We start from the raw sequence: 24,578 nt of genomic DNA on the forward strand, positions 1-24,578 counted from the left end.
CACGATAAACTAAACCCTAACTGGATTTTTCCAAACATTTTTCGAATCGTCGATTAATCGAAGGCGATGAAATTTTCAGTTTTAATGGAGGTTACGGTTGATGGAGGAGAAGAGAAGATGATGAAAAAAAACTGATTTAATTTTTTCTGATTCATTAGGTTTAAAAAAATTGATTTGATTTTGGTTGATTTAAGGTGAAAAGGGTAATGTAATCAATTTACATCCCCTTTAGGACATCCCCTAACCAACTAAAGGGACATTACTATCACAATGCCGCCCCTCTAATAAATCATGGCGCCCCTAAAATAACCTTGAATCAAAAAGCACCATAAGGCCATACTAATTCGTGAAGACAAATCAGAAAAAAAAAAAAAAAAAAAATACTCCATGAAGGCATTCGTTAAATCCATACTACATCCCCAAAGTGAAACTACTTTCTACAGACTACACCTAAGAAAGACCAGTAGAAAAGAAAAAACAAAACCTAGCTACTACCGTGGAGCTGTTGTAGCAGATCTGAATTCCTGCGAGTTACTTTCTTTTTCTTCAATGTAGCTTCTCTCCGTAAGCGTCAGAGTTTCAATTTCTTCCTCTCGAGTCTTCGAAACAGCTTTCAACTTCTTCAACTCGGATTCTAAATCAGAAATCCTAGTATGAGTTATTGTTGCATTAACTTCTTTGTCTTTCCTCTTTGAAGTAGTTTTCTCTAAGTTTAGGCTAGCAACCTGTTCTTGTTCTGAAAGTGCTCTAAGAGTATCAAACCGTTCCCATATCCTGGTACAATCATAACCCATTTCGTCAAGTTCTGATAGTTGTGCAACGTATTCCTCTAAATCACTTAAAAACTCAACAGGACTAGTCAAGCTAACAAATTTCTGTGCAAGGTTGATGAACACTATATCTAACCCTACCTTGATATACCTTCACGAATACCTTCACTGTACTTATCTAGAGGTTTATAGTGTGGGTTCTGAGGCATTACTGTGAAGAGATCATCTCTTAAACTCCTGCTTTCATTGTTAAGACAAAGAAATCTATGATGACCAGGTGACATTCTCACTCTCACAGCTGATGAAGATGAAGAAGAACTAGTAGTATTCTTTCTTGTAAGCGCTTCACTGCAAGGAGGGACAATAGGCCTTTTAACGGAGTTTTCTGATTGTTTCAAAGGTGTTGGTTTTAGTGGTTTTGCAAAGGTGGTTTTCTGGATGAGTTTCAAAACAAAGGAGTGGGTGATTCAGGGAGACTGAGGAGGAGTTTTAAAGAGGAGGTACAATTATTGTTGATGAGGACAATTCATTTGATTTCGTTTCTGGGATTATGTTGCTTTTCAGTATAGAGTGACGCATTACTTGTGTATGAGTTTTGTTTTGTGTGAGCTGTGAGTGGATGTTGTCACACCGGTTCAAACCGTAGTATCGGAGGGGGACTTTGCATGCATGGTGTGGTCGTCTAGGGGATTGAATCCAAATAATTTCATTTCAGTCGTACTAGTGTGATGGCATTTTTCTTTTCCTGGTGGGCAAATGCATGAAATTGGTTTGGAGAATCATAAGCCCAATTACGGAAAATGGGTCATTTGTCCAAATATTTTTAAATCACGGTTCAAATGGACGAGTAAAAAATAGTTTGGGTGAAATGGCCAAAGAAAAAATAGCAAGGATGAAACTAGATTCATCCTAACTTAAATTTAAAAAATAGCAAGTATGATACTGGATACATCCTGTGTAAATTAAAAATAAGAAAAAATATTTGAAAATGGGCACGATGAAACTGGTTATATCCTGCCTATTTTTACATTTTTGTCCATTTAAACAGTATCAAAATCTAACTGTCCATTTCATTCAGTAATTATTGATTTTGGTCTTTTTAACCAATTCTGTGGCCCAATTACGACCCAATCTCCCTGCGTGTGTTTGCTCGTTATGATTCAAATTTTTAATGGCAACCTTAAAAGGAGAGTTAAATCACATAACCTCGTAACTTTTGAATTCACATGACTACTACTTGGCCGGGATAGATTTATCATTCAAAACTCTCAGCTGCTCGTATTTATTTCTAGCATGTTTGTACTCGTTTGTTTAAGTCTTTTTCAAGTATACACCACCCACACATATTCACACCATCATCATAACTGTAACCTAACCATATGCATTCATTGCAAATCCACCAAGCACCATTAAGACACACTTAAGACACTTAACCATAATAATTTTGGTCGACAGTCTGCATGTACTACCCAGCATTTAATATTAGACTACCCAACTTCTTTAATTTTCTCATGCAAGTTTAAGCTATCTAATTTTTTTTTACCAAGGACTGAGATTCTGGATGCTGCCCCAAAGACATATTTTGGATGTCAATGATGCATATACTCTCCCAAGTCCCACCTCAACGACATCTTATTCTGAAATTAAGACATACCATGCAACAACAGCATGATGTGTCCATATTTCAACATTTAATTCCATCCAACCCTCTTTTGGTTTTGCTTTTGAGGAAACAAATGGAAAAAAAAAAAAGATGGTGATTTAATTTATAACTAGACAGAGGATACTAAAGAAAAGATGATTCAATTACTACAAAAAATATATTTCAATCCTACATATAGATTTTAGATATAATTATTAAGGTTATAATACATATCCAATTAACCTTTCAAACTAAACTTTGGCTTAAACAGATTGATCATAGGACTCTGGTGATCAGATGGGTGAATGAACTTGCAATTAGGACAACAAGGAGATGACTTGCTAAGCATAACCAGCATATGACATCTCATGCAAGCAGCTGCAACCATCTCTCCGTCTTGATCAGTATTGAATGACATCCACGATGGAGGACGTCGCTTATTAACTTTTACTGCATCATTCTTGGCGTCTTTGCTCTCTTTTTTCTTCTCGGAACAATTGTGATCGGTTGCGGTGGTCTTAAGAGACTCATATGGAAGTAGATTAAGTTCAAGGTCTAAACTCAATTCCAACCTATCTGATGATGAACTTCGTTTCTTTATTGGATCTTTTTTACAAGCAGTAGTGCTTATGATCTTCTCCAGGTTATTCTTGGTGTTGTAGTGTTGCATATTCTCTGACTGCATGGAAAAATACATGTTATTAGTCAATGGACGAAGAGTTTAACTAGACAATTATATCTACAATATTTTCGACGTGTACAAATCCGGTGCAATTTATTTACCTGATTTTTCCGATCATCTGAGGGTTTTTCAAGGCGGAAGAAATTGATATACTCATCAAAGAACAAAGATTTTGTCGACGGCTTTTGATTACTATGATCAACTTTAGATATCTTTTTGAAAAACTCTTTTTCTGCAGCTCCACCCACTTCTTGAATATTATTATTATTATCTTCCCATCTTCTCTTCTTCTGTGAAATTATCTCAAACTTTAATTGTTCTTGAAATGAAACCATGGCTACTTACTCGATGTTTCTCTCAAGATTTGATGATCAAATAAATGTGTAGGGTGGTTTCATTCATGGAGAGCTATAACTATATATATATACACACCACAAGAGAGTTGAACCAACTAGATAGTAATGAAAATCTGAATGAAATAAATTTTGAGCAATTAATAATGGTTGAGTACACACATTTAAGGCGCCCACATCTCTATGACGTGCCCTATAATAACTTCAACTTTGGCTTACCTCAACCTCAACCTCTCTTTTTAATTAGTTAGGAATAGTAATTAAGTTAAACGTCTAGTATTGAATGCATTTTTCAAAGTAGAAGCCGAACAACATACATTACACGTTTAAATCCTTAATTGATTTCAACCAATTTTGATAAAACTTCGACCGAGTATTAGACAGTGCACAAAATGTAAAGACGGTCCTGGGTTCCTTTTTTCTGACGGTTTATTGGAGAAGTTTCTTTTTGCGGCTTGCACTCGGAAATTTGACTTTGTGTTTGTATTGCACAATGCTTTCTAAGTAGGCCAAGTGGGCAACAACATTTTTTTTGCAATTGTTGGTATTTGGTGGTATGTTTTATCGGTGTAGGGTGAGAAATGATGCAGTGCAGGATAAGAGGGATGTGCAGTGTAGGATAAATTGTCTATGAAAAGAGTGTCTTGTCACAACTGCTAGCTTCTTAAAACTATATAACTAGATTTTGGTATGAATTAATTTATGGTTGCAACTATCTATCTGCTAGTTAGCTAGTTACTAGTATATCAGCAGAGCATGCATGACAAATGCCAAGAGAGAAAAAAAATCCTAAAACAAGCTAGCCAAAAACCTTAAAGAGCAGTTATTACAGGCGGTGACGTTTATCCATATACTTCTTCCAACTTCCATGCATGTAGAGGAATTAATGGGGGAGTAGTAGTAGTAGCAGTAAAGAGATGTGGTTGTTTGATTTAATGTGTTATAATCAATGAGGGGGTGGAGGAAGAGCTAGCTAGCTTTTAAAGCTTTTAGTTTATTGCTGACCTAAACTTGGAAAAAAGCAGCCTCTCTAGTAGCTATACCTATATGTATGTGTGTAGTAGTTATTGTTGATGAGCAAGTTTCCAACCGTGTATTGAATATCAGTTAATAGTTTCGTCGATATGTTTCTTTTGACATACGCTAAGCTAGAATGCAGTGTAACTAGTGAAACTGTTAGAGCCTGTTTGACAACGAGAAGTAGAAATTAATTTCATAAATCATAAACAAAGTGTTGTGTTTAAGTTATTTTGAAATTTGATTGTCAAACGAACTTTTCATTCATCGTTTATGTAATATAAACTTTTAAGATGGTTAGAAGTATCAGTTATTCATTTTTTGAGACTGGCTAAATTTCGGTGGAGATATTTGGATTGCATTTCAGAAATTGAGATCAAGTCTGAAATCTTCACCATATTTCTTAGTTATCAACATTTATTGGCATCCTTGGTTCCCTCGCATTATATATGCCAACTACTTATTTCTATATACTGTATCAATCTCCAGATAACAATGCATTTCATGACAATATAATATACTTCCATGCCATTGTCATTCATTTAATGTCTCTCCTTCAAGATTGTAGGTAGCTGGAGTTGTTTATCCGTGGTGTCCACGTTATTCAATCCTATTGAAATTTGTATGGTGCCTTTATTGTGTTCATGATGCGCCTTGACTTGAATTTTGAAATTTAGACAGTTAGACTGTTGGGTCTTGGTGTGTTAAAATCCTTAAAACGGGTGATAAATCATGTTAGTGGTGTTGTATTTCGTATGTGTAAAGACAACATCCACGAAAAACTTACACTTCGTTGTTTTTTTTTTTTCGATAGATGTCAAATGTGCAAAAAAAAAAATTGGTTGAACATACTGGTAGAGTTTAATCGGCCGCACATTAAGAGTGAGCATGGTAAAAGACTCGGTTTCAGAATGCGTCTGGTGATGAAGTTCCTTACTTAAATCTCTACCCATTAAAAAGATTCGTCTTAAAGTTTTGTTTGCGAACCCTATTTGTCATTTTACGTCCATTTAGGGTGACCATGACCAAATAACCAAAGACAGAAATATTTGATCTAGGGACATCTCCACCAACTATTATTAAAGTTACAAACAATATTTGACCAACCTAATAAATTTTGACGAGTTTTTCATTTAACAAATGCTTTTGAAAGTATTGTCATAACCAATCATATGCAAAATGGTTAATTGTATAGGATTACATTACCCGCTGACTAAATTTTGAAGAGGATGTTCGATCGCACTTCAGATATAATCAACTCTAACATAACCACCATTCTTACTCGTTATCAACATTTATTGACATCCTTGGTTCACTTGTGTATATCAACTACTTTTTTTTAGATATTTCGTTAACTGGACGCTATGTCTTAAAAATAACTACGTCCGTCATCTTTCAGGAAACAGTAATGCATTCATGACAAACACTACTACGTCATTCATTTAATTAATGTCTCTTTCTGTATTCTGCAAGGTTGTAGCTAGGGTTGTTTAACCGCAGTCTCTCCACTTTATTCAACCCTATAGAAATTTCTTTGGTGGCTCTATTGTGTTCATGTGGCTTTGACTTGATTTTTGGATTTAGAATGTTGCGTCTTGGTGTAATTTGCATGTGTAGAAAAAAAAAACCGAACTGACTTTTAAACCAAGCATAGTGGCCAAATTTGGCCGGCTGCACACATTTAAGTGCGAGCCTCGCAAAATATGCCTCTTGACTTGCAAACCCCGTTTGACGACACCACTAGATCCATTAAATTGGTAACTCTCCATGGTTGGATTTGATCCATTATAATGGTAACTTTCCATGGAATTTGGTTAGCAGTCGTGTTCTAATGCCCAGCTTGCAAAACCAAAGCCGAATCTTTTATGGCCACATTCACCATCGTCGTCGACGTTGTTCTAGAGATGAAATGTTAAGGGCCTACTGACTGCCGGCATAAATGACAAAAAGAGAAATGGGCCTGATGAAACATGACAACGGGCCTAACCATAATTGTTTTTTATATTTGGAAATTTCCCTGATTCTGATTCATCCCTTAAGTGTATGTTCCTGAAATTTTATTTAAACAGAAGCTAAATCAAATTTTATTTAAGGTACATTTTCGATGCATTAAAATTTTCAAAAAATAATTGAAAACTTAGAATGATAGAATAATGTTTGGGTATTTGAAGAAATTCTTGAATTTTTTTAATTTTATGACAGCTTGTTTTCGTATTACTTGATTTATGATCTCTGCATAGAAAACTCTGAAATTCTGATAGTTTAGCATATATGTACACATGAGGAATAAGCAAAACAGGAATCGAAAACTTTATTACAGACAGTCATATCAAAAACTAAAGAGAAAGCTCGAAGCGAGAAACGACAAAATAACATACATTATTCATGAATCAGTGCATCGTTTATCAGCTTCACTCGGAGCGTCAAATATATCAGCACAATAGTTCCAATGCTTGACCTGCAAAATAAAAATACAGATAAGCAGCGAAAATTTACGGTGCTGGTGCAGAGCAGAACAGGACATGATTCTCTTGCATTTACAAGTTCTCCTGTAAAATGTGTTTGGTAAGGCTTAGACAAACAAGCTTATTTGTATTGGAATACTTACAATGTTGAGAAAAGAAAAGCAACTCTTCTCGAGTTGAATGAAGCACTGCGTTTATATCTCCCGCATCTATTGTTAGGTGTATCAGGACCCCTCTCTTGATTTGACTTGTCTGTTCAACATCACAAAGGAATAAATAAGGGGTCTAATCAATCTAGTAAATTCTTGATAGTGGTATATTTTCATACGCTCATCATGACCGCTTAACAGAAGAAATTCAATGCAATTACGACTGTACAAAAATTGCTGACCATGTGTCAGCAGAATTACCAAACAGAAGATACATTTCACAGTCAACTGAAAATAGTCATGTAATGCATGTTACTGGTTGATACGGTACCAAGTTAGAAGAACAGATACGCTAAGTAAGATATTGCGGAACACTCAACAGAAATCATAGTTCAGCTTCCATCGAGAAAATTTAACAGAAGTACTAGGCACGAAAATGAGGCTAATTTTAGGCTTTCACAGAGGTAATGTACCTTTCGAGGAGCACTTCAGTTGCATGCTGAAGTGATTCATGAGAGCCTGTGTGATTTTTCCACCAATTTCTAGGCCATTCATCCAGCGTGAAACTCTCTGCAATGTGCCATAACGATTATCCAATATTAAAAATTAATGGAATTTAAAGAGGAAACTAAAAGCTTCCATCGACTAAAACAACAAAAACAATGTCTCTGGTAGAATGTCCTCCTTGTAGTCCAATAATCAGTACCAAATCTTCATAAGCATAAGAGTTATGATAGTGAAAACATAACCGTGACATAATTTAAGCGTGAGTGAGTGATATCATACCTCGGATGCTCCCTCACTTTCTGTCGACTCCCCAAGAGTTCCATCATAAGTTTTAGGTGTTTCTGTAGTTTCGTTATCAATGTCTACTTCCAAGCTGCAATCAGAATATTCTAAAATGCTGCAAGTCCTGCAATCCCACTCTGCAACCAAACACATCGGGCTCTGTTGAGGAACTTGCAAGTAGCTCATGAAAGCTTGTTCTGTTGGACACTTTGAAACCGTAATTCCATCATTGGGCACCACTGAGACACTGTAGATGTCTTGGTCCTGCAACCATACGATATACTTAATGCTCAATTATAGTCCCACAAGTTACAATTTACCCAACTCAAGGTTGAATTGCTTGTCATACACAATTGAACTAATAGATCGTGAAACTACAAGCATATAATCAAAATTCGGTATTGTTTTTGAATGGGCCATTTTCATGTTACCCCGTATTTCACCTCCATCACAGTCATGGATAAGATACAGTGATACACGCAATAACGGTTCGCAACAGAAAATGAAAGTAGAATGTTCAAATGTTCTTCACCCCACTACCCACATTCTAAGTACACCAAACTAAACAAGGTAATTGAAACTAACTAGATCTAGCACAATACTACAATCAGGATGAACTTACATGAGAACTAGTGTTCAACATCACCGCGGGGAAAGAAGAATTTTCAAGAACAGGTAATACATCTGAAAACAAACCAAGAAAACATATCAAAGCCCCATCCACTATTACTGAAAATTGGTAACAGATGTTTTAGAAGTTCATCATTACCTATACAGTAATGTCGATTATCCTCATCAAGACTGGGATTCACCATTTGAAAGCATGAAGAATCATTATTTCCATCCATAATTCCTTCCAAGTATGCTTTCCCCTGCAATAATATTTCAATGATACATCATTTTCAAAAAACAAAAATTCAAAATTCTCTCAAACCCATTCTTAATTCTCCCATTAATTGCTCAAACCTTGCAAAAATTTGATCTTTAAGCTCAAAAAAAAAGAAAAAAAAAGAAAAACTTCAAAAAAAAAGAAAATTGTACAAAAAGCAGAAAAACACTTAAAGATTGAAATGAAACCCCTTTGCATTACAGAATTAAGAGTAAAAAAGATGAAATTGAGTAAGAAATCTCACTTATTTACTGAGACTAACCGCCATTACAATGTCTGTGAGGTCCTGAGGAGTGAGGACAAGGTTAATTGTAGAGACAGAAAGTAAGGGTTTGGTAAGAAATGCAGGGTTTTTATTAATAGTGTATTATTATTCTACATGTGAATGAGTAAGATCCAAGAAAAATCTGTGAATAAGTAGAAGCAACAGAGAAGATTTCATTGAAATTTTTGATTTCTATATAGAAAAAGGAAAGAAAGAGATGAAATATTGAGTTGGGGTCACGGACTCACGAGTGGAGTCTTCTGTTTGAAGTGGCGCGTTATAACTGAGGATGATGATGAAACATACTACAGTCGCAGCACAACTCAAGTGATAATGACAACAATAACCATGGACAAGATCGATTATGACAAATCACTTTTACACCATATGAATAAATATAATAATAATGCCACTTGGTAGTTGGTGGTGTTGCTGGCTCCAAAATGCTAAAGTGTCCGAATAAGGGTGTGCAGATTTCAATTATCTTGAATTGACTCTGAAATCATTCATGTTCTTTTATAGAGCTTAATATCTTAACTCGCCAAACAATATTTTTGTCAATGTATACCGTTATTTGGAGTCTGATTTTGAGAAACTCTTTTATGTGATAAATCTTGAGTTTTAAGTTAGTCAGGAGTTTTGAAATTGGAGATAAGATTCGTAAAAATACCAGCATTACAGCGTAATGTGTATAAGTTTGTTTTTTTTTGTTTTTTTTGGATAACAAAACTTTACTAATTAAGAAGACAATAATATGACCGAGTTCCTCTGGAAGAAAATATAGAAAATGAAAGTTATTCCAAGTATCAGATTATTTATTTGGAAACTAACTCAGAAAGCGCACTCGACTGCTAGTAGACTAGCGACACATATATCGCTTATTGGTCCGGACTGCCAAATGTGCAACTCCCAAGTTCAGGAGACGGAACATCTTTTCCGGTTTTGTCTTGTCGCCAGAGCAATTTGGTCGGAATCTCACTGGACGCGGTAAACTCTTTTTTTCAACTCCCAAGATCATATACCCGAACTATGCGCAATTATCGGATAAAATTGCAACAATTCTCTGGTATATATGGAAACATAGGTGTGCTCAATTGTTTTTGAAAAATCCAAGTTAGATCCGTCAAGCTTAATAGATCAGATTAGGAAATATTTGCAGTTGATTCCTTCTAAGGATAATCATAAAGGACTCCATACCCAAATTACAAAAATTCGATAAATTCATATTAGATAATCTTTATAAATGCTTCGCTCAGGAAATAAGATTATTCTACAGGATATGCTATTATGCTTTATTCAGTGGACCAAGAGGAATTTTTATATCTTTCAGAGGACTCAGAAAAAGCTTCAACAACAGTTCACGCAGAAGCAAAAGCTTTTTTAAAGGCTTCTACTTGGTTAAACTAAAATATACCGTCAAATGTGTTTATAGTTACAGATTGCAAAGTTCTTGCAGATGTAATTAACAAAAAATAAATCGACATTCCTTGGGATGGGAAAACATAGTGCGAAAAGTAAAAACGGTCTTAAAGAAACTTCCTCAAGATCAGGATAGATTATTAGAAGTCATAATACAGCGGCAGATTCTCTAGCAAAAGAATCAAGGATCCAAATACCACAATAATTAAACTGACAGGTTGCTTTTGTATTGATTTTGATATTAAAATGCAATGGCTGCTTGGTTAGCTTTCATAGAAACATAACCAAAGTGAAAATGCTTTGAAGCTAAACTTTAATCTTCTTAAACTCATTTTGCTTGCCTGGAGAATCTACTCTGAAGACCTATTGTGAGGCTAATGAGGTTGTTGCTGCTAGCCTTGATAATTGTTGCAGAGTCATTCATTTCCATACTTCAATTGCAGCTAGCACCATTCCTATATTCTTATTCTAAATTATTGTCTTTTTAATATACGATAAGGCTAAGTATCCTGAATTACATCAACAATGCACTTAGAATGCCAGCCCAACCCTAAGCTCTGGACAGGAAAAAATTCTTGCCATTACTATGTGGTTGCAAAACATCCGGTATAATGGGAGTTACCATATCCATAAAAGTAATGATATCCTGGAATTAGAGTTTTTACAGAATAAAGCTAATTGTAATGTCTCCTTATTATCAGATTTGTGAACAAGCCAAAGATTTATAAGAACAAAAGATATATGAAACACCTTGTCATCATTATTTCCCTCGTAGCTTGCATGATAAAACACCGGATAACGCCCATGGATTGCATCTTGATATATATATTTGAAAATTTGAAGGATTTCTTCTTCTTTGGTTTTTACAATCACATTTATTCTCTGCATCTCCTTAGCCCAATCAAAAGCTAATTGAGCTCCTCTGGTTGTTCCATCTGACCATAGCATCTTGGATATTCCCTAGCACCAATGGTTTTCCCTATACAGTCAAAGGCAGAGAAAGCTATATAGTTAGTCTAGCTATCAATAGTATGAATGTTACATATCTTTATATTGACCCCAAACTCTTCCATATTAGCAGAGTCATAGCTAAATGGTAGGACAATATCAGAGCTCATGTAGTATTGATTGTTGAGAATGTGAGTAGGATAGTTGTGCACTCTATCATAGTCACCCAAACAACTAATAATGTCTTTAACAGTCTTCTTACCATCCAGAGAAAAAGCTTCAAAATAAAAATGCGTCTGGGTTTCCAGATGAACCAGCAGGTAGTAGCATAAGTAGTAGTGTTATGTTTCTTTACTCCAGTTTAGGAGTTCAACTAGTCAATGAAAGTTGCATTGGTGTTTCCGGTGTTCATATTATATCCCAATTAGCCACATCAAACTTGAACAACAAAAGGGAATTTAAGGAAAAGATGCAATCATAGTTTCCACCCCACTTTTTCCAGTTACACAAAGGATCAATGTAGTATAAAAATACTGATTGTCTTGGCATTAGTAGGGACAGTCTTATAAGCACGTTATCAGATATAAAGTTTTATAGTTCAAGTGGTGATCCATATTCCAGGTTTTACTCCAATATGCAATGTGAGCATCGGTATTGTATATATTTCTCGGCGTCTTAGTAGTGTAAAGAGATTTAACAGAGAAATTCTCATTGGCATTTAAGTCCCAGCTTATTTGATCTATTTCTCCGATATGAATCTTGTTATCCTTAATAACATGTCATTTCTCCGTGGTTAAAGTAATCTTGGAGTTTAATGTCATCCAAATTTTCATCTCTAGTGACGGGGTGCTTCACAAGAATACACTCAACTTGACCTTAGTTAGCCAATTCTCCAAATGATACGCGAATGATACACGAATTTTTCGGAATCCATATGATATACTCGTACGTATGGAACATATTAAAAAATTTTGGAATCCATATGATCAAATACTAGTTGTTTAGAGAATTTCCTGCTTGAAAGTGATTGTACGTGTATTTACGAATTAACGAATTATACTATCCGCATAATACTTCTCCACATCATCATTATATTATTGTTTTATATTATATTTTAACTTTCAACATTTAATTTTTTTAGAATATGCGGATACACAAAGAATTTTGAACTCCTTATCATGAATATGCCAATATAGTTCGTTAAAATCATTAAATCATAGTAACCAAAAGTGAGATCATATTAAAAATGATATATTTTACAACTTAATGTATTCTGAATTTACATTTCTAAAAAAAATTATACACGTATGTAGACCTTTCCAATTTATTTCCGAATCACGAATCGTTGACCGAATAATACACGGGATATACATTCCGTCGAGACAAATGATACTCATAAGTTTTACTATTCCAGAATTTCCCGTACCTCGAATTGCTAATTAGGATTTGGACATGTGTTTGTTTTTATTTGTTTTCTTAATTATTGGATAAGAAATATTACAAAAACCTAGTTGAAAGACCAACAAGCTGAAAGGTTAAAGTAATCCTGGAGTTTAATGTCATCCAAAATTTCATCTCTAGTGATGGGGTGCTTCACAAGAATAAAATCATCTGGACCTTAGTTAGCAAATTCTCCAAATAATACGCGAATGATACACGAATTTTTCTGAATCCATATCATATACTCGTGCGTACCCCAACTTAGTTTAGCGAATTTCCTGCCTGAAGCTAATTATACGTGTATTTACGAATTAACGAATTATACTATCCGCATAATACTTGTCCACATCATCACTGTATTATTGTTTTATATTATATTTTGAATTTCAACATTTAATTTTTTTAGAATATGAGGATGCACAAAAAATTTTGAATTCCTTGTCATGAATATGTCAATATAGTTCGTTAAAATCATTAAATCATAGTAACCAAAAGTGAGATCATATTAAAAATGATATATTTTGCAATAATGTATTCTGAATTTACATTTCTAAAAAAAATTATACACGTATGTAGACCTTTCCAATTTATTTCCGAATCACGAATCGTTGATCGAATAGTACACGGGATTTACATTCCGTCGAGACGAATGATACTCATACGTTTTACCATTCCAGACTTCCCCGTACCTCGAATTGCTAATTAGGATCTGGACATGTATTTGTTTTTATTTGTTTTCTTAATTATTGGATAAGAAATATTACGAGAAACTAGCTGAAAGTCCAATAAGCTAAGCTCCAACCGCATATTACTACGTTAGTTGAACAGATTGTCGTGCTAGGCTGCTAGCCTACCAACAAGTCTTATTTGGAATCATTCAAGAGATTCAAAGCGGATATGGGCTGATTATGTCGCAAGAAGGACAAACTAACTTTACCTTTCATGTTAAATTTTGCGATACTGCCCACTAAAAACTCGGACATAGAACCCCTGAAACACATCAAACCTTTGAGTAACGGGATGACCAGCTGAGCTGGTAACCCGTTTTATTTTCTCCAAAAAGAAAATTACAAGGGTAGATCTGGGAATAGAGGATGGAGGTCTTTCTAATCCGTTTGATGATGTAAACGTGTATGTACGGTCAATTTTGTCTGCTTGTTGCTGTAAAAGGCTGCAACATGTGATGACATAAACTTCCAAGAAACGCTTCTCTCTCAAATGATCCCCCTTTCTTTCTACACAACTAGTCACGGGATATGGTATCCGCAAGACCCGAACCGAACCGACCAGTACCGGAACTTCTTTATCCGAAAGTTGCCTGAAGTGAACTCTGAACGGGCAGTTGATTCGATTCGATTTGGTTCTGATTTGGGTTTTGTCGGTGCCGCCTGAATCAAACTTCCATATAGGCACATAGACTAATAAATATGTGAGCCATGATGGTTGGTTTGGGTACGCTACTAGTGTACTATGAGTGGCCATCTGACTGTATCTAGTAGGTCTGGTGCTGGGGCACACGGATCATTTCGGTTGAGCGGGCAGGGGCTACTACATTGATCTAAGCCAGCTTTTGTCTGCCTCATAATCACCAGAAAACAAGTAAGTAAAACAAAAGGTCTAGGGAAAATGTTTTCAGCTTAAAGTTGTAAAAATGACCTTTAATCATGTGAAGGAGTTTGAGTTTTACCTTTGGGGCATTTGATTTATCATAGATCATTGTCCATGATTAGAGATCTTTGATGGGTCACTGACTCAAGTGTGTGTTGATAAAAAGTTGGACCAAATACATGATCGACCGGAAGAAAGAAAAAAAGATACATTTTTGAACAAGTTGAAAGCCATTAAGCCATTGTTAGTTTTGCCATGATTTATTTGGATGATACTACTCCTACTAGGGGATACCATTTGGTCGATTCAATGGTCAGAAACGTTCATATCATTTTGTCCTATATGGAATGGTACCTCCTAGTAGGAATGGTATCAGCCCATATAAATCATGAGTTTTGCAAGGGCTATTTGGTTTTTGCACCCCACTAAAATCCCAAGAGTTCCAACTCTCCAAGACCCAACTACAGCTGATATCCTTCCAACTGTAATTGACTCTTGCCTCTTTCTTTTCAAATTCATTTATTTGATCAAAATGAAACATGCATCCGCATCCAAGACCTCTTCTCGCTTATTGAGGTTGATGGGCAACGGAATTTTTGATGGGCAAAACAAATTTTTGTTTTGGCATTTTTCTAATTTTTTCTTGCACCCTTCCCTTGAAACCCTGGTTCCGCTCATAATATAGTGTTTACAGATTTGTTGCTCGTCTGCGATATTTGTTTTGCAGAAATTATATCAATTGTCTCTCTGACACAGTTGAAATATTACCCACCTTTTTTTGTTGGTAAGTTTAAAAATTAACGGTCACCCTGTACGAGTGAATGGTGGTTTTTAGTTTTACTGGCCCATAGAATTTGGTAACTTTTTGTTGCAGCCTTGTTAATAAAGGAAGATTTTTGCGAACTAGACTTTGACAAAAATAGCTAGCAACAACCAACAATGTATATATGTTTAGTTACACAGAACAAAGGCACCACCAGCGCGACGCACTCATGCAAGATTTTGATTCCAAAACCTTTCACAACCACGCGCAAAAGATAGACAAAATCCATATATGTATGTTCTTATACAAAAAACAGTAAAAGAAATTAATTAAGTAGAAATATCACCTATATTACATTAATTAATCAGCTTCTTGCAATCCATCCAAAACAACGGAACCACCCAACAACCCAACGGAACCAACTACAAACAAACCAGCAATCAAATCTTGAGCAACAACAAGAGCCGTAGAATCATCAGGAACTAACACAATCACTGAAATCGCAGCAACAAATAATGGAAGTGAAAGTGATGCTAGTAGCGCAGGTGAAAGACTAATAACATTCTCTAGTAAACTTAGTAATCCAAATTCTTCAGCTTTTGATAATAAACCAAGTTTCTCAACTGATGATAATGTAATCCCTAATTCTTCAGCTTTAGATAATAAACCAGATTTCTCAACATTACTTAATAATTTCTTCTTTTCTATCTTCTTAAATACATCAACTTCTAGTACTTCACTTCCTTCTGCAAATAATCCTGCTCCAAACCATTGTTTTTTCCATGTTGAATCATATTTGTTTACCTATATAAATCAAACACAACTATTACTATGCAGGTTGATAAATCAAGAGAAAAATATTGAGTTTCTTATAAAAATGAAGAAATTTAACGAAAAATATGTTTACCTTCTTATTGGATGCCATGGCAACGATTCTGAGGGGTTTTCTGCATGGATTTGAGAATGTAGAGAATCGGGGAGTAGAATGGGAGAGAGTAGATTTGAAATTTAGTAAATTAGCTGTCTGAGTTGCTGATGTTGTTATTGCCATTGATGAATTTCTGAAAGCTTCTTCTCCTGTCTCTATTTTATCATTGTCTGAGTTTTTTTCTTCTTTGTATCTAAATGGAGTGGTTGTGGTTGAACACGTTGAATGTAAAATAGCCAATCAAAACACTCTTGTTATCCATCTTTTATATATTTCAAGGGCAGGAAGTTTTCAAGTCAAATGTTGTTGACCTGAAAATAAAATCTCACCTATTTGCTTGGACTAACCGCATATTTGGATTATGAGTGCTAAACCGACCGCCGGTTCAATACTGTCGTCTGTCACGCCCCTCACAGTGAGTGGGACTTGTAAGAACGAGACAGACTATATATGGGATTGAACCCGTAGATAGCATTTCTGAATTCAGACATGTATGCATGATATTTTGTTGCTTGTTCCTGTAAAGGCTGCATGGTAACTCATTTTTCTTTCTATTAGAATCCAGGTCCGGGTATTAATTCGAAATTTTCACCTGAGCTCTGAATGTTTGGATTTGGTTTTGAATTAAATCTGTTGCGGCTTCAATCAAACTAGCACGATAATTGAATAGAAATCACACAACTTGTACTATGCGTCTAAGAGCGTCCACAGTGGTACGATCAAAACCAAAGATCAAAGACCAAAACAAACGATCAAATTTGAGTTTAGTCTGTAGTGTCACGTTAAGGCAGTGGAGTATATTTAGTCGGGCGGATGTATAATCCACGCTTGCATGTGGAGCGTTGGTATAATCTTCGTTTGGGCCGGGCGGAGATATAGTTAACGCTGGTTGTGGGGCGTTGGTAAAGAATACGCTTGTTGTGGGGCGTACATATATTTCACGCTCGGAGAAGGGCGTTTGTATAATCTACGCCTGGTGTGGCGAACGTATAATCAACGCCTGAATGAAGCGTTTGTATAATCAACGCCTGTTTTGAGGCGGACATATAATCAACGCCTGTTTCAGGCGAACGTATAATCAACGCCTGTTTTGAGGCGTACGTATAATCAACGCCTGTTTGAGGCGAACGTATAATCAACGCCTGTTTTGAGGCGTAAGTATAATCAACGCCTGTTTGAGGCGAACGTATAATCAACGCCTGACGTGGGGCGTACGTATAATCAACGCCTCCTCTTCTCTCAGGCGTACGTATAATCAACGCTTGGTTTCACTTAGGCGAATGAAGGAATCAACGCCTCATGGCAGGCGTACGTATAGTGTTGGACTTCTATTAACACACGTATCTAGCACGTGTGGCATTAAAGCCCGGACAATCTCTAACCACCACGTATAGCCCACGTGTTCACTTTCCCTTTACCCTAATCTTCTCCGTCTTCTTCTTTTCTTTTCTACCTCCTCTTTGTTTCTACCGCCCACAAACACAGCTTCTAAACAAAAACATCACAGTAACGAGCAGTAAAAGAAAAGAAAAAAACGAGATACTTGATGAACCCGGGTTACAAAAGAGGTATGTTTTTTTTTTCTTAATCTCTTTTGTTTTATCCATATTGTTGTATAATTTATTTAGGGTTTTATTTGTTAAAATTAGTTTATCTAAAATTTGGTTTTAACGAACAAATATGAATATGAAATTGGTTAAATTTAATTGGGTATGTGTGTTTTATGTTTTTTTAGAGATTAATATGTATGTGAAAAAAACCATTCTTGATGCTTATGTAAATTTGGTTAAATTTTTTTTTAAAATAGTTAGATTTATTAGAGCTTCCACAGTGGTATTGTAAAAATTTATTTGTGGGTATTGTAAAAATTTGATTTGTGGGTATTGTAAATTTTTATTTGATTTATAATCTATTCACTAAAATTTATTAGAGCTTCCACAGTGGTATTGTAAAAAATTTGATTTATAATTTTTGGGTATTGTAAAAATCCGTGGTTATGTAGATTATGTGGGAAATAGTTCTCACCCTTCATCTGTTTCAATCAACCTATTTCAATTGAGAGCTTCCTTTTATTGTTTTTCTTCATGTTGTCTGTTGGTAATTAATTTTAGTGAATATGGTTATCAATAATTGTAGTTATGTAAATTATTGGATTAATTTTAAAATTATTGGATTAATTTTAAAATTATTGGATTAATTTTAAATTATTGTAAATTATTGTAGTTATGTAAATTATTGGATTAATTATTGGTTTTCTACATGTTGTATGTGAATATGGTTACCAATAATTGAATTTGTATTGTTTTTTATTGAATTTTAAGGTGATTAATTTTAGTTATGTAAATTGTAGTTATGTAAATTTTGGGAGTTACATATGTAGAAGAGCTAATTGCGTGAGTATGGAATTGATTTTTTAGTGATTTTTATGGAATCTTGAAGTGATTAAATTGGGTTGTGGAATCTTGTAATGATTTTGGAAATGCATCGGTGACGATTTAATTTGTGTTTCTGGAATTATAGAATTTGGACTTGATATGGTTTGTGTTAAGGATTTATAGTATTTGGAATATAAATGGTGATGGACTAATAAAAATATTCGTTAATGAGGGTTGGTCTTTTAATAATGTAACTGCATCTATATTGTGTGTGCACAGATGTTGAACAAATTCACAGCGCGTTTCAATGGTCGCATGAAGACGAACAAGAAACAAAAATCTGTAGCCGAAGAGGATTATAACTTAATCGCTACTGGTACAATTAAGGAGGTTGATATTCCCCGGTTAGGGAGGTTTCCTATACTGCAAGATGATAAACCGCACGCTACTACGGACATCACATTTACAGGGGAGCACAAATTGAAGTATCAACATCGTGGATCTTTGGCATCGGTAATTCATCACTATCAAACTATTTCACAACACTGTCCTAGAGCTAAATATATTATTGAAAAAGCGGGATGGCAAAATTTACTGGACATACAATGTAGCGAAACCAACCATTCAATGGTTGATTATATTGCTGAGCGGTTTTGGGATACAACAAACACTTTTCACTTCCCATTTGGTGAGATGGGATTCACCCCCCTAGATTGGCTCATGTTGACTGGACTGAGTATCGGTGATGGGCCTGATGTTCCTTATGATTCGGGGAAGTACCAATTTGAACATGTTCGTGAGCATATCTTTCCGGATATCCAAGATGTCACGCTCTGTCCAAAAGCACCGTCGTGGGTTTCAAATTCAATTACAACTAAATATTTAAGGTCATATTTCTTCGAAGACAAGTTGGTTGCGGCTGAAAATGATAGCACCCTTGCTCATAGAGTAGCAATTGCCTTTTTCATGTATGTTTTGGGACATTTTTTCTTTTCTAATGCAAAGACTTATATTGATGCTGGATGGTTAGCTGCTTTTGAAAATCTTGATGTAGTATCCACGTATGACTGGGGTGGTGCTGCGTTTTCGAAATTGTATGCGGCACTCCGTTTATCTGGGAGGAGACAGAAGGCACTATGTGGTCCATTCCAAGTATTAGAGGTATTCTTTCAATCTAGTTATTTTTCCTCTCATTGTTTATTTTGTTGCTAAGTTATTAAATTGGCTAATTATTTTGATGGAGTAGTTTTGGGGGTATGAATACCTGGGCATATGTCGACCAGAAATCCCAGAGGCGAGTACAGAACAAAAATGGCCCGTATCTTCTAAATGGAATGTACCGAAGAATACAAATGATATTTTCCGTTGCAGGGATTTACTAAGTAAGCTTACTGTTGAAGAAGTGACATGGCGCCCATGGGAATCATACAGAGAAGTTCTTGCATCTGATATGGGATGCACGGCTACGCGGCTATCAGACTCGAGATATATATTTTCTTACATGGGAATTGTGAGTTAATTTGTAAATTTTATTATATAACATACTTTTTTTCTATATAACATACTTACTATATAACATACTTTTTTCCTATATAACATACTTACTAAATTCTTATTCCCTTTCTAACTGTACAGCACAACATGTATCTTGGTGAAAGGTGTTGGCGGCAAAACCATTGTACTTTCGCTGTTCCTATAAGACTACACACAGTTATAGGGGATATTGGCAATATTCAAGCCGAACGCCTAAAAAAAGAAGGTTTGGTCGATGCAACAGAGATAGTGCAAGTTGTTAAAGATTATGATATATATTTACAATACTGGACAATGGTAACCAACTCCAAAGATTACGTGACTCATCCTATTTGGGAAGCCCAAACATATGGGTATGTCGGTGACTTGTATACGGTCCCAATTGAACAACCTGTTGAACATGTACATATCCCTCCTCCACATCTATTATCTCACGTAAGTGTACTTTCGAATTTTTATTGTACGTTCGATTTTTGTTGGTATATTTGTACTTATATATTTTATTTTTTCTTGACAGCATGAAGCTTACACATTATTTCAAGAAAATGCTGATTTTAATCAACAATTTCGCGAATTTACATTAAAACAAACGAAGGAGAGGATGGACGTTATTATGTCGAAAGAAGCAGAAATACAAAGGCTAAATAATGCGAACGTTGATTTGCAGCAACAACTATCTCTTTTCCGTATGCCGCACACTGTCCAACCTCCCCTTGGATACGGTTCCTTTTCCCAAACAATGCCACCACAAGTTTGGAGTGGTATGAATCTAGGATCACCTTCAACAATGTCCTCAGTCAATACCACTTCGAGAACGCACATGCCTTTTATGGCACCAAGATCGTCGACTTCGGATACTGATAATAAGAATGGTTAATTTGTTATGACTATTTAGATGACCTGTCTTTGGTGTTATCTTTTCTTATCTTTTTGTGTAGTCATACTAGACCTACTGATAGTTAGATGCTTATCTATTCTTTCAGCGACTAGTCATTTCAAGTCTACTCTTATTGTATAGTCATATCAGGTCACTGACAAACACTTTCTCTTTTTTGGAAAACACTTTATCTTTTTTGGAAATCAGTACCTCTCTTCTGTTGTCACTTTAATGCTCTTGAAAATGGGTTATAAATTAAAGACCTGATCACTCAATATATGAATAACAATACCTCTCTTCTGCTTCATATAGTAATGGAAAACTATGAGAAAACCGCTCATTATTGCTCTTCTGTTTCTTCTTCTTCTTATTCTTCTTCTTCTTCTAACAGTAGTTTTTATTCCTCGGATGATGATGCAATAGCAATTATACAAAATAACATGGCCGTTAGTTTGGGATTCCTTATTACAAATTCAAAATGGCCTCAAACTCGTATCAAAATACCAAGAGATCGTGAGTCAGGGGCTTCACTTCTATGGAACGACTATTTTTCTCCGTACCCAAACCAACCACCCAATGTTTTTCGCAGAAGATTTAGAATGCGTCGACAATTGTTTAACCGAATAGTGGAAGGTGTTACCAATGCAAACAGATATTTTGTTCAAAAGCCCGATGCTTGTGGAGTTCTAGGATTAAACCCTCATCAAAAAGTAACAGCAGCAGTACGAATGTTAGCTTACGGATGTGCGGCAGATGCAATAGACGAGTACTTACGCATAGGAGAAACCACTGTGCTGGAAGCTACTCGTAGGTTCTGTAAGACGATTGTAAATGTGTATGGGAAAGAATATTTGCGTGAACCAATGGCTGGTGATATTGAACTGTTGCTCAAGCAAAACAAAGACCGGGGATTTCCTGGGATGCTGGGTAGTCTAGATTGCATGCATTGGAAATGGGATAAATGTCCATCGGCAGAATCCGGGGCTTACACCGCGTATAAAGGGAGCGAAAGTATCGTGTTGGAGGCAGTGGTGTCGTATGACCTATGGTTTTGGCATGCTTTTTTTGGTATGCCCGGCTCTAACAACGATATTAATGTTATGAACCGTTCATATGTTTTTCAAAGTCTTGTAACAGGAAAAGCACCGCCGGTGAGCTATGAGGTGAACGAACATTCATATGATATGCCGTATTATCTAGGTGATGGCATATACCCAGAGATTCCTACTATTATTATGGCCATTAAACATCTTGTTGGTAGGAAAAAGGAAATATTTTCATCGATGCAAGAGGGTGCAAGAAAAGATGTTGAACGGGGATTTGGTGTACTTCAACAACAATTTGGAATCATCAAACAAACTGCAAGAATGTGGAATCCAGATGTGCTTGCCTATATCATGAAAACCTGTATTATATTACATAATATGATAGTCGAGGATGAGCGTCTACCCGGTGACTTCCCACATGTTTATGAACAACGTAGCAACGCAACACCGGTTAATATATTAAGAGGCAATAGTGACGAATTTTCCCAAATTAGAGCTGAGCAACGCCGACGTGCAATGCATAACAAAGATGCACATATTATTTTCGTAGTGATTTTTTAGTGATTTTTATGGAATCTTGAAGTGATTAAATTGGGTTGTGGAATGTTGTAATGATTTTCGAAATGCATCAGTGACGATTTAATTTGTGTTCGTAGAATTATAGAATTTGGAATTGATATAGTTTGTGTTAAGGGTTTTATAGTATTTGGAATATAAATGGTGATGGACTAATAAAAATATGAAATAATGAGGGTTGGTCTTTTAATAATGTAATTGCATCTTTCTTGTGTGTGCATAGATGTTGAACAAATTCACAGCGCGGTTCAATGGTCGCATGAAGACGAACAAGAAACAAAAATTTGTAGCCGAAGAGGATTATAACTTAATCACTACTGGTAAAATTAAGGAGGTTGATATTCCCCGGTTAGGGAAGTTTCCTATACTGCAAGATGATAAACCGCACGCTACTATGGACATCACATTTACAGGGGAGCACAAATTGAAGTATCAACATCGTGGATCTCTGGCATCGGTAATTCATCACTATCAAACTATTTCACAACACTGTCCTAGAGCTAAATATATTATTGAAAAAGCGGGATGGCAAAATTTACTGAACATACAATGTAGCGAAACCAACCATTCAATGGTTGATTATATTGCTGAGCGGTTTTGGGATACAACAAACACTTTTCACTTCCCATTTGGTGAGATGGGATTCACCCCCCTAGATTGGCTCATGTTGACTGGACTGAGTATCGGTGATGGGCCTGATGTTCCTTATGATTCGGGGAAGTACCAATTTGAACATGTTCGTGAGCATATCTTTCCGGATATCCAAGATGTCACGCTCTGTCCAAAAGCACCGTCGTGGGTTTCAAATTCAATTACAATTAAATATTTAAGGTCATATTTCTTCGAAGACAAGTTGGTTGCGGCTGAAAATGATAGCACCCTTGCTCGTAGAGTAGCAATTGCCTTTTTCTTGTATGTTTTGGGACATTTTTTCTTTTCTAATGCAAAGACTTATATTGATGCTGGATGGTTAGCTGCTTTTGAAAATCTTGATGTAGTTTCCACGTATGACTGGGGTGGTGCCGCGTTTTCGAAATTGTATGCGGCACTCCGGTTATCTGGGAGGAGACAGAAGGCACTATGTGGTCCATTCCAAGTATTAGAGGTATTCTTTCAATCTAGTTATTTTTCCTCTCATTGTTTATTTTGTTGCTAAGTTATTAAATTGGCTAATTATTTTGATGGAGTAGTTTTGGGGGTATGAATACCTGGGCATATGTCGACCAGAAATCCCAGAGGCGAGTACAGAACAAAAATGGCCCGTATCTTCTAAATGGAATGTACCGAAGAATACAAATGATATTTTTCGTTGTAGGGATTTACTAAGTAAGCTTACTACTGAACAAGTGACATGGCGCCCATGGGAATCATACAGAGAAGTTCTTGCATCTGATATGGGATGCACGGCTACGCGGCTATCAAACTCGACATATATATTTTCTTACATGGGCATTATGAGTTAATTTGTAAATTTTATTATATAACATACTTTTTTCTATATAACATACTTACTATATAACATACTTTTTTTCTATATAACATACTTACTAAATTCTTATTCCCTTTCTAACTGTACAGCATAACATGTATCTTGGTGAAAGGTGTTGGCGGCAAAACCATTGTACTTTCGCTGTTCCTATAAGACTACACACAGTTATAGGGGATATTGGCAATATTCAAGCCGAACGCCTAAAAAAAGAAGGTTTGGTCGATGCAACAGAGATAGTGCAAGTTGTTAAAGATTATGATATATATTTACAATACTGGACAATGGTAACCAACTCCAAAGATTACGTGACTCATCCTATTTGGGAAGCCCAAACATATGGGTATGTCGGTGACTTGTATACGGTCCCAATTGAACAACTTGTTGAACATGTACATATCCCTCCTCCACATCTATTATCCCACGTAAGTGTACTTTCGACTTTTTATTGTACGTTCGATTTTTGTTGGTATATTTGTACTTATATATTTTATTTTTTCTTGACAGCATGAAGCTTACACATTATTTCAAGAAAATGCTGATTTTAATCAACAATTT

General features: G+C 35.7%; 3 protein-coding genes across 3 annotated transcripts; all 3 read right to left on the minus strand.

The window, feature by feature from the left end:
• Positions 1–2,557: 2,557 nt before the first annotated feature.
• Positions 2,558–3,517, minus strand: LOC113336183. Its single transcript, XM_026582171.1, has 2 exons — positions 3,196–3,517; positions 2,558–3,091 (listed from the first exon to the last, which is right to left on the minus strand). Exons 1-2 carry the CDS (start codon positions 3,427–3,429, stop codon positions 2,651–2,653), a joined length of 675 nt encoding a protein of 224 aa, XP_026437956.1. The 5' UTR covers positions 3,430–3,517; the 3' UTR covers positions 2,558–2,650.
• Positions 3,518–6,670: 3,153 nt separating this feature from the next.
• LOC113336166 lies at positions 6,671–9,290 on the minus strand. The gene is made up of 7 exons (XM_026582154.1): positions 9,001–9,290; positions 8,637–8,739; positions 8,490–8,551; positions 7,865–8,131; positions 7,552–7,648; positions 7,073–7,181; positions 6,671–6,922 (listed from the first exon to the last, which is right to left on the minus strand). Exons 2-7 carry the CDS (start codon positions 8,713–8,715, stop codon positions 6,844–6,846), a joined length of 693 nt encoding a protein of 230 aa, XP_026437939.1. The 5' UTR covers positions 8,716–8,739; positions 9,001–9,290; the 3' UTR covers positions 6,671–6,843.
• A 6,066-nt stretch (positions 9,291–15,356) lies between these two features.
• LOC113335943 lies at positions 15,357–16,358 on the minus strand. Its single transcript, XM_026581952.1, has 2 exons — positions 16,107–16,358; positions 15,357–16,003 (listed from the first exon to the last, which is right to left on the minus strand). Exons 1-2 carry the CDS (start codon positions 16,248–16,250, stop codon positions 15,560–15,562), a joined length of 588 nt encoding a protein of 195 aa, XP_026437737.1. The 5' UTR covers positions 16,251–16,358; the 3' UTR covers positions 15,357–15,559.
• Between the last annotated feature and the right edge of the window lie 8,220 nt (positions 16,359–24,578).

Source organism: Papaver somniferum, unplaced genomic scaffold, assembly GCF_003573695.1.
Source record: "Papaver somniferum cultivar HN1 unplaced genomic scaffold, ASM357369v1 unplaced-scaffold_150, whole genome shotgun sequence".
NCBI classification, from domain to species: domain Eukaryota; kingdom Viridiplantae; phylum Streptophyta; class Magnoliopsida; order Ranunculales; family Papaveraceae; genus Papaver; species Papaver somniferum.

What these genes read in the sequence shown, in the direction of transcription:
- LOC113336183 (XM_026582171.1), bottom strand. Translation starts at nt 3,429, where the DNA reads ATGGTTTCATTTCAAGAACAATTAAAGTTTGAGATAATTTCACAGAAG. An exon ending in CAGATGATCGGAAAAATCAG is followed by an intron (nt 3,092 to 3,195) that starts GTAAATAAATTG and finishes TTTTCCATGCAG; the next exon opens with TCAGAGAATATGCAACACTA.
- LOC113336166 (XM_026582154.1), bottom strand. Translation starts at nt 8,715, where the DNA reads ATGGATGGAAATAATGATTCTTCATGCTTTCAAATGGTGAATCCCAGT. An exon ending in TAATCGACATTACTGTATAG is followed by an intron (nt 8,552 to 8,636) that starts GTAATGATGAAC and finishes GTTTGTTTTCAG; the next exon opens with ATGTATTACCTGTTCTTGAA. An exon ending in GCTTTTCTTTTCTCAACATT is followed by an intron (nt 6,923 to 7,072) that starts GTAAGTATTCCA and finishes TTTATTTTGCAG; the next exon opens with GTCAAGCATTGGAACTATTG.
- LOC113335943 (XM_026581952.1), bottom strand. Translation starts at nt 16,250, where the DNA reads ATGGCAATAACAACATCAGCAACTCAGACAGCTAATTTACTAAATTTC. An exon ending in CCATGGCATCCAATAAGAAG is followed by an intron (nt 16,004 to 16,106) that starts GTAAACATATTT and finishes TGATTTATATAG; the next exon opens with GTAAACAAATATGATTCAAC.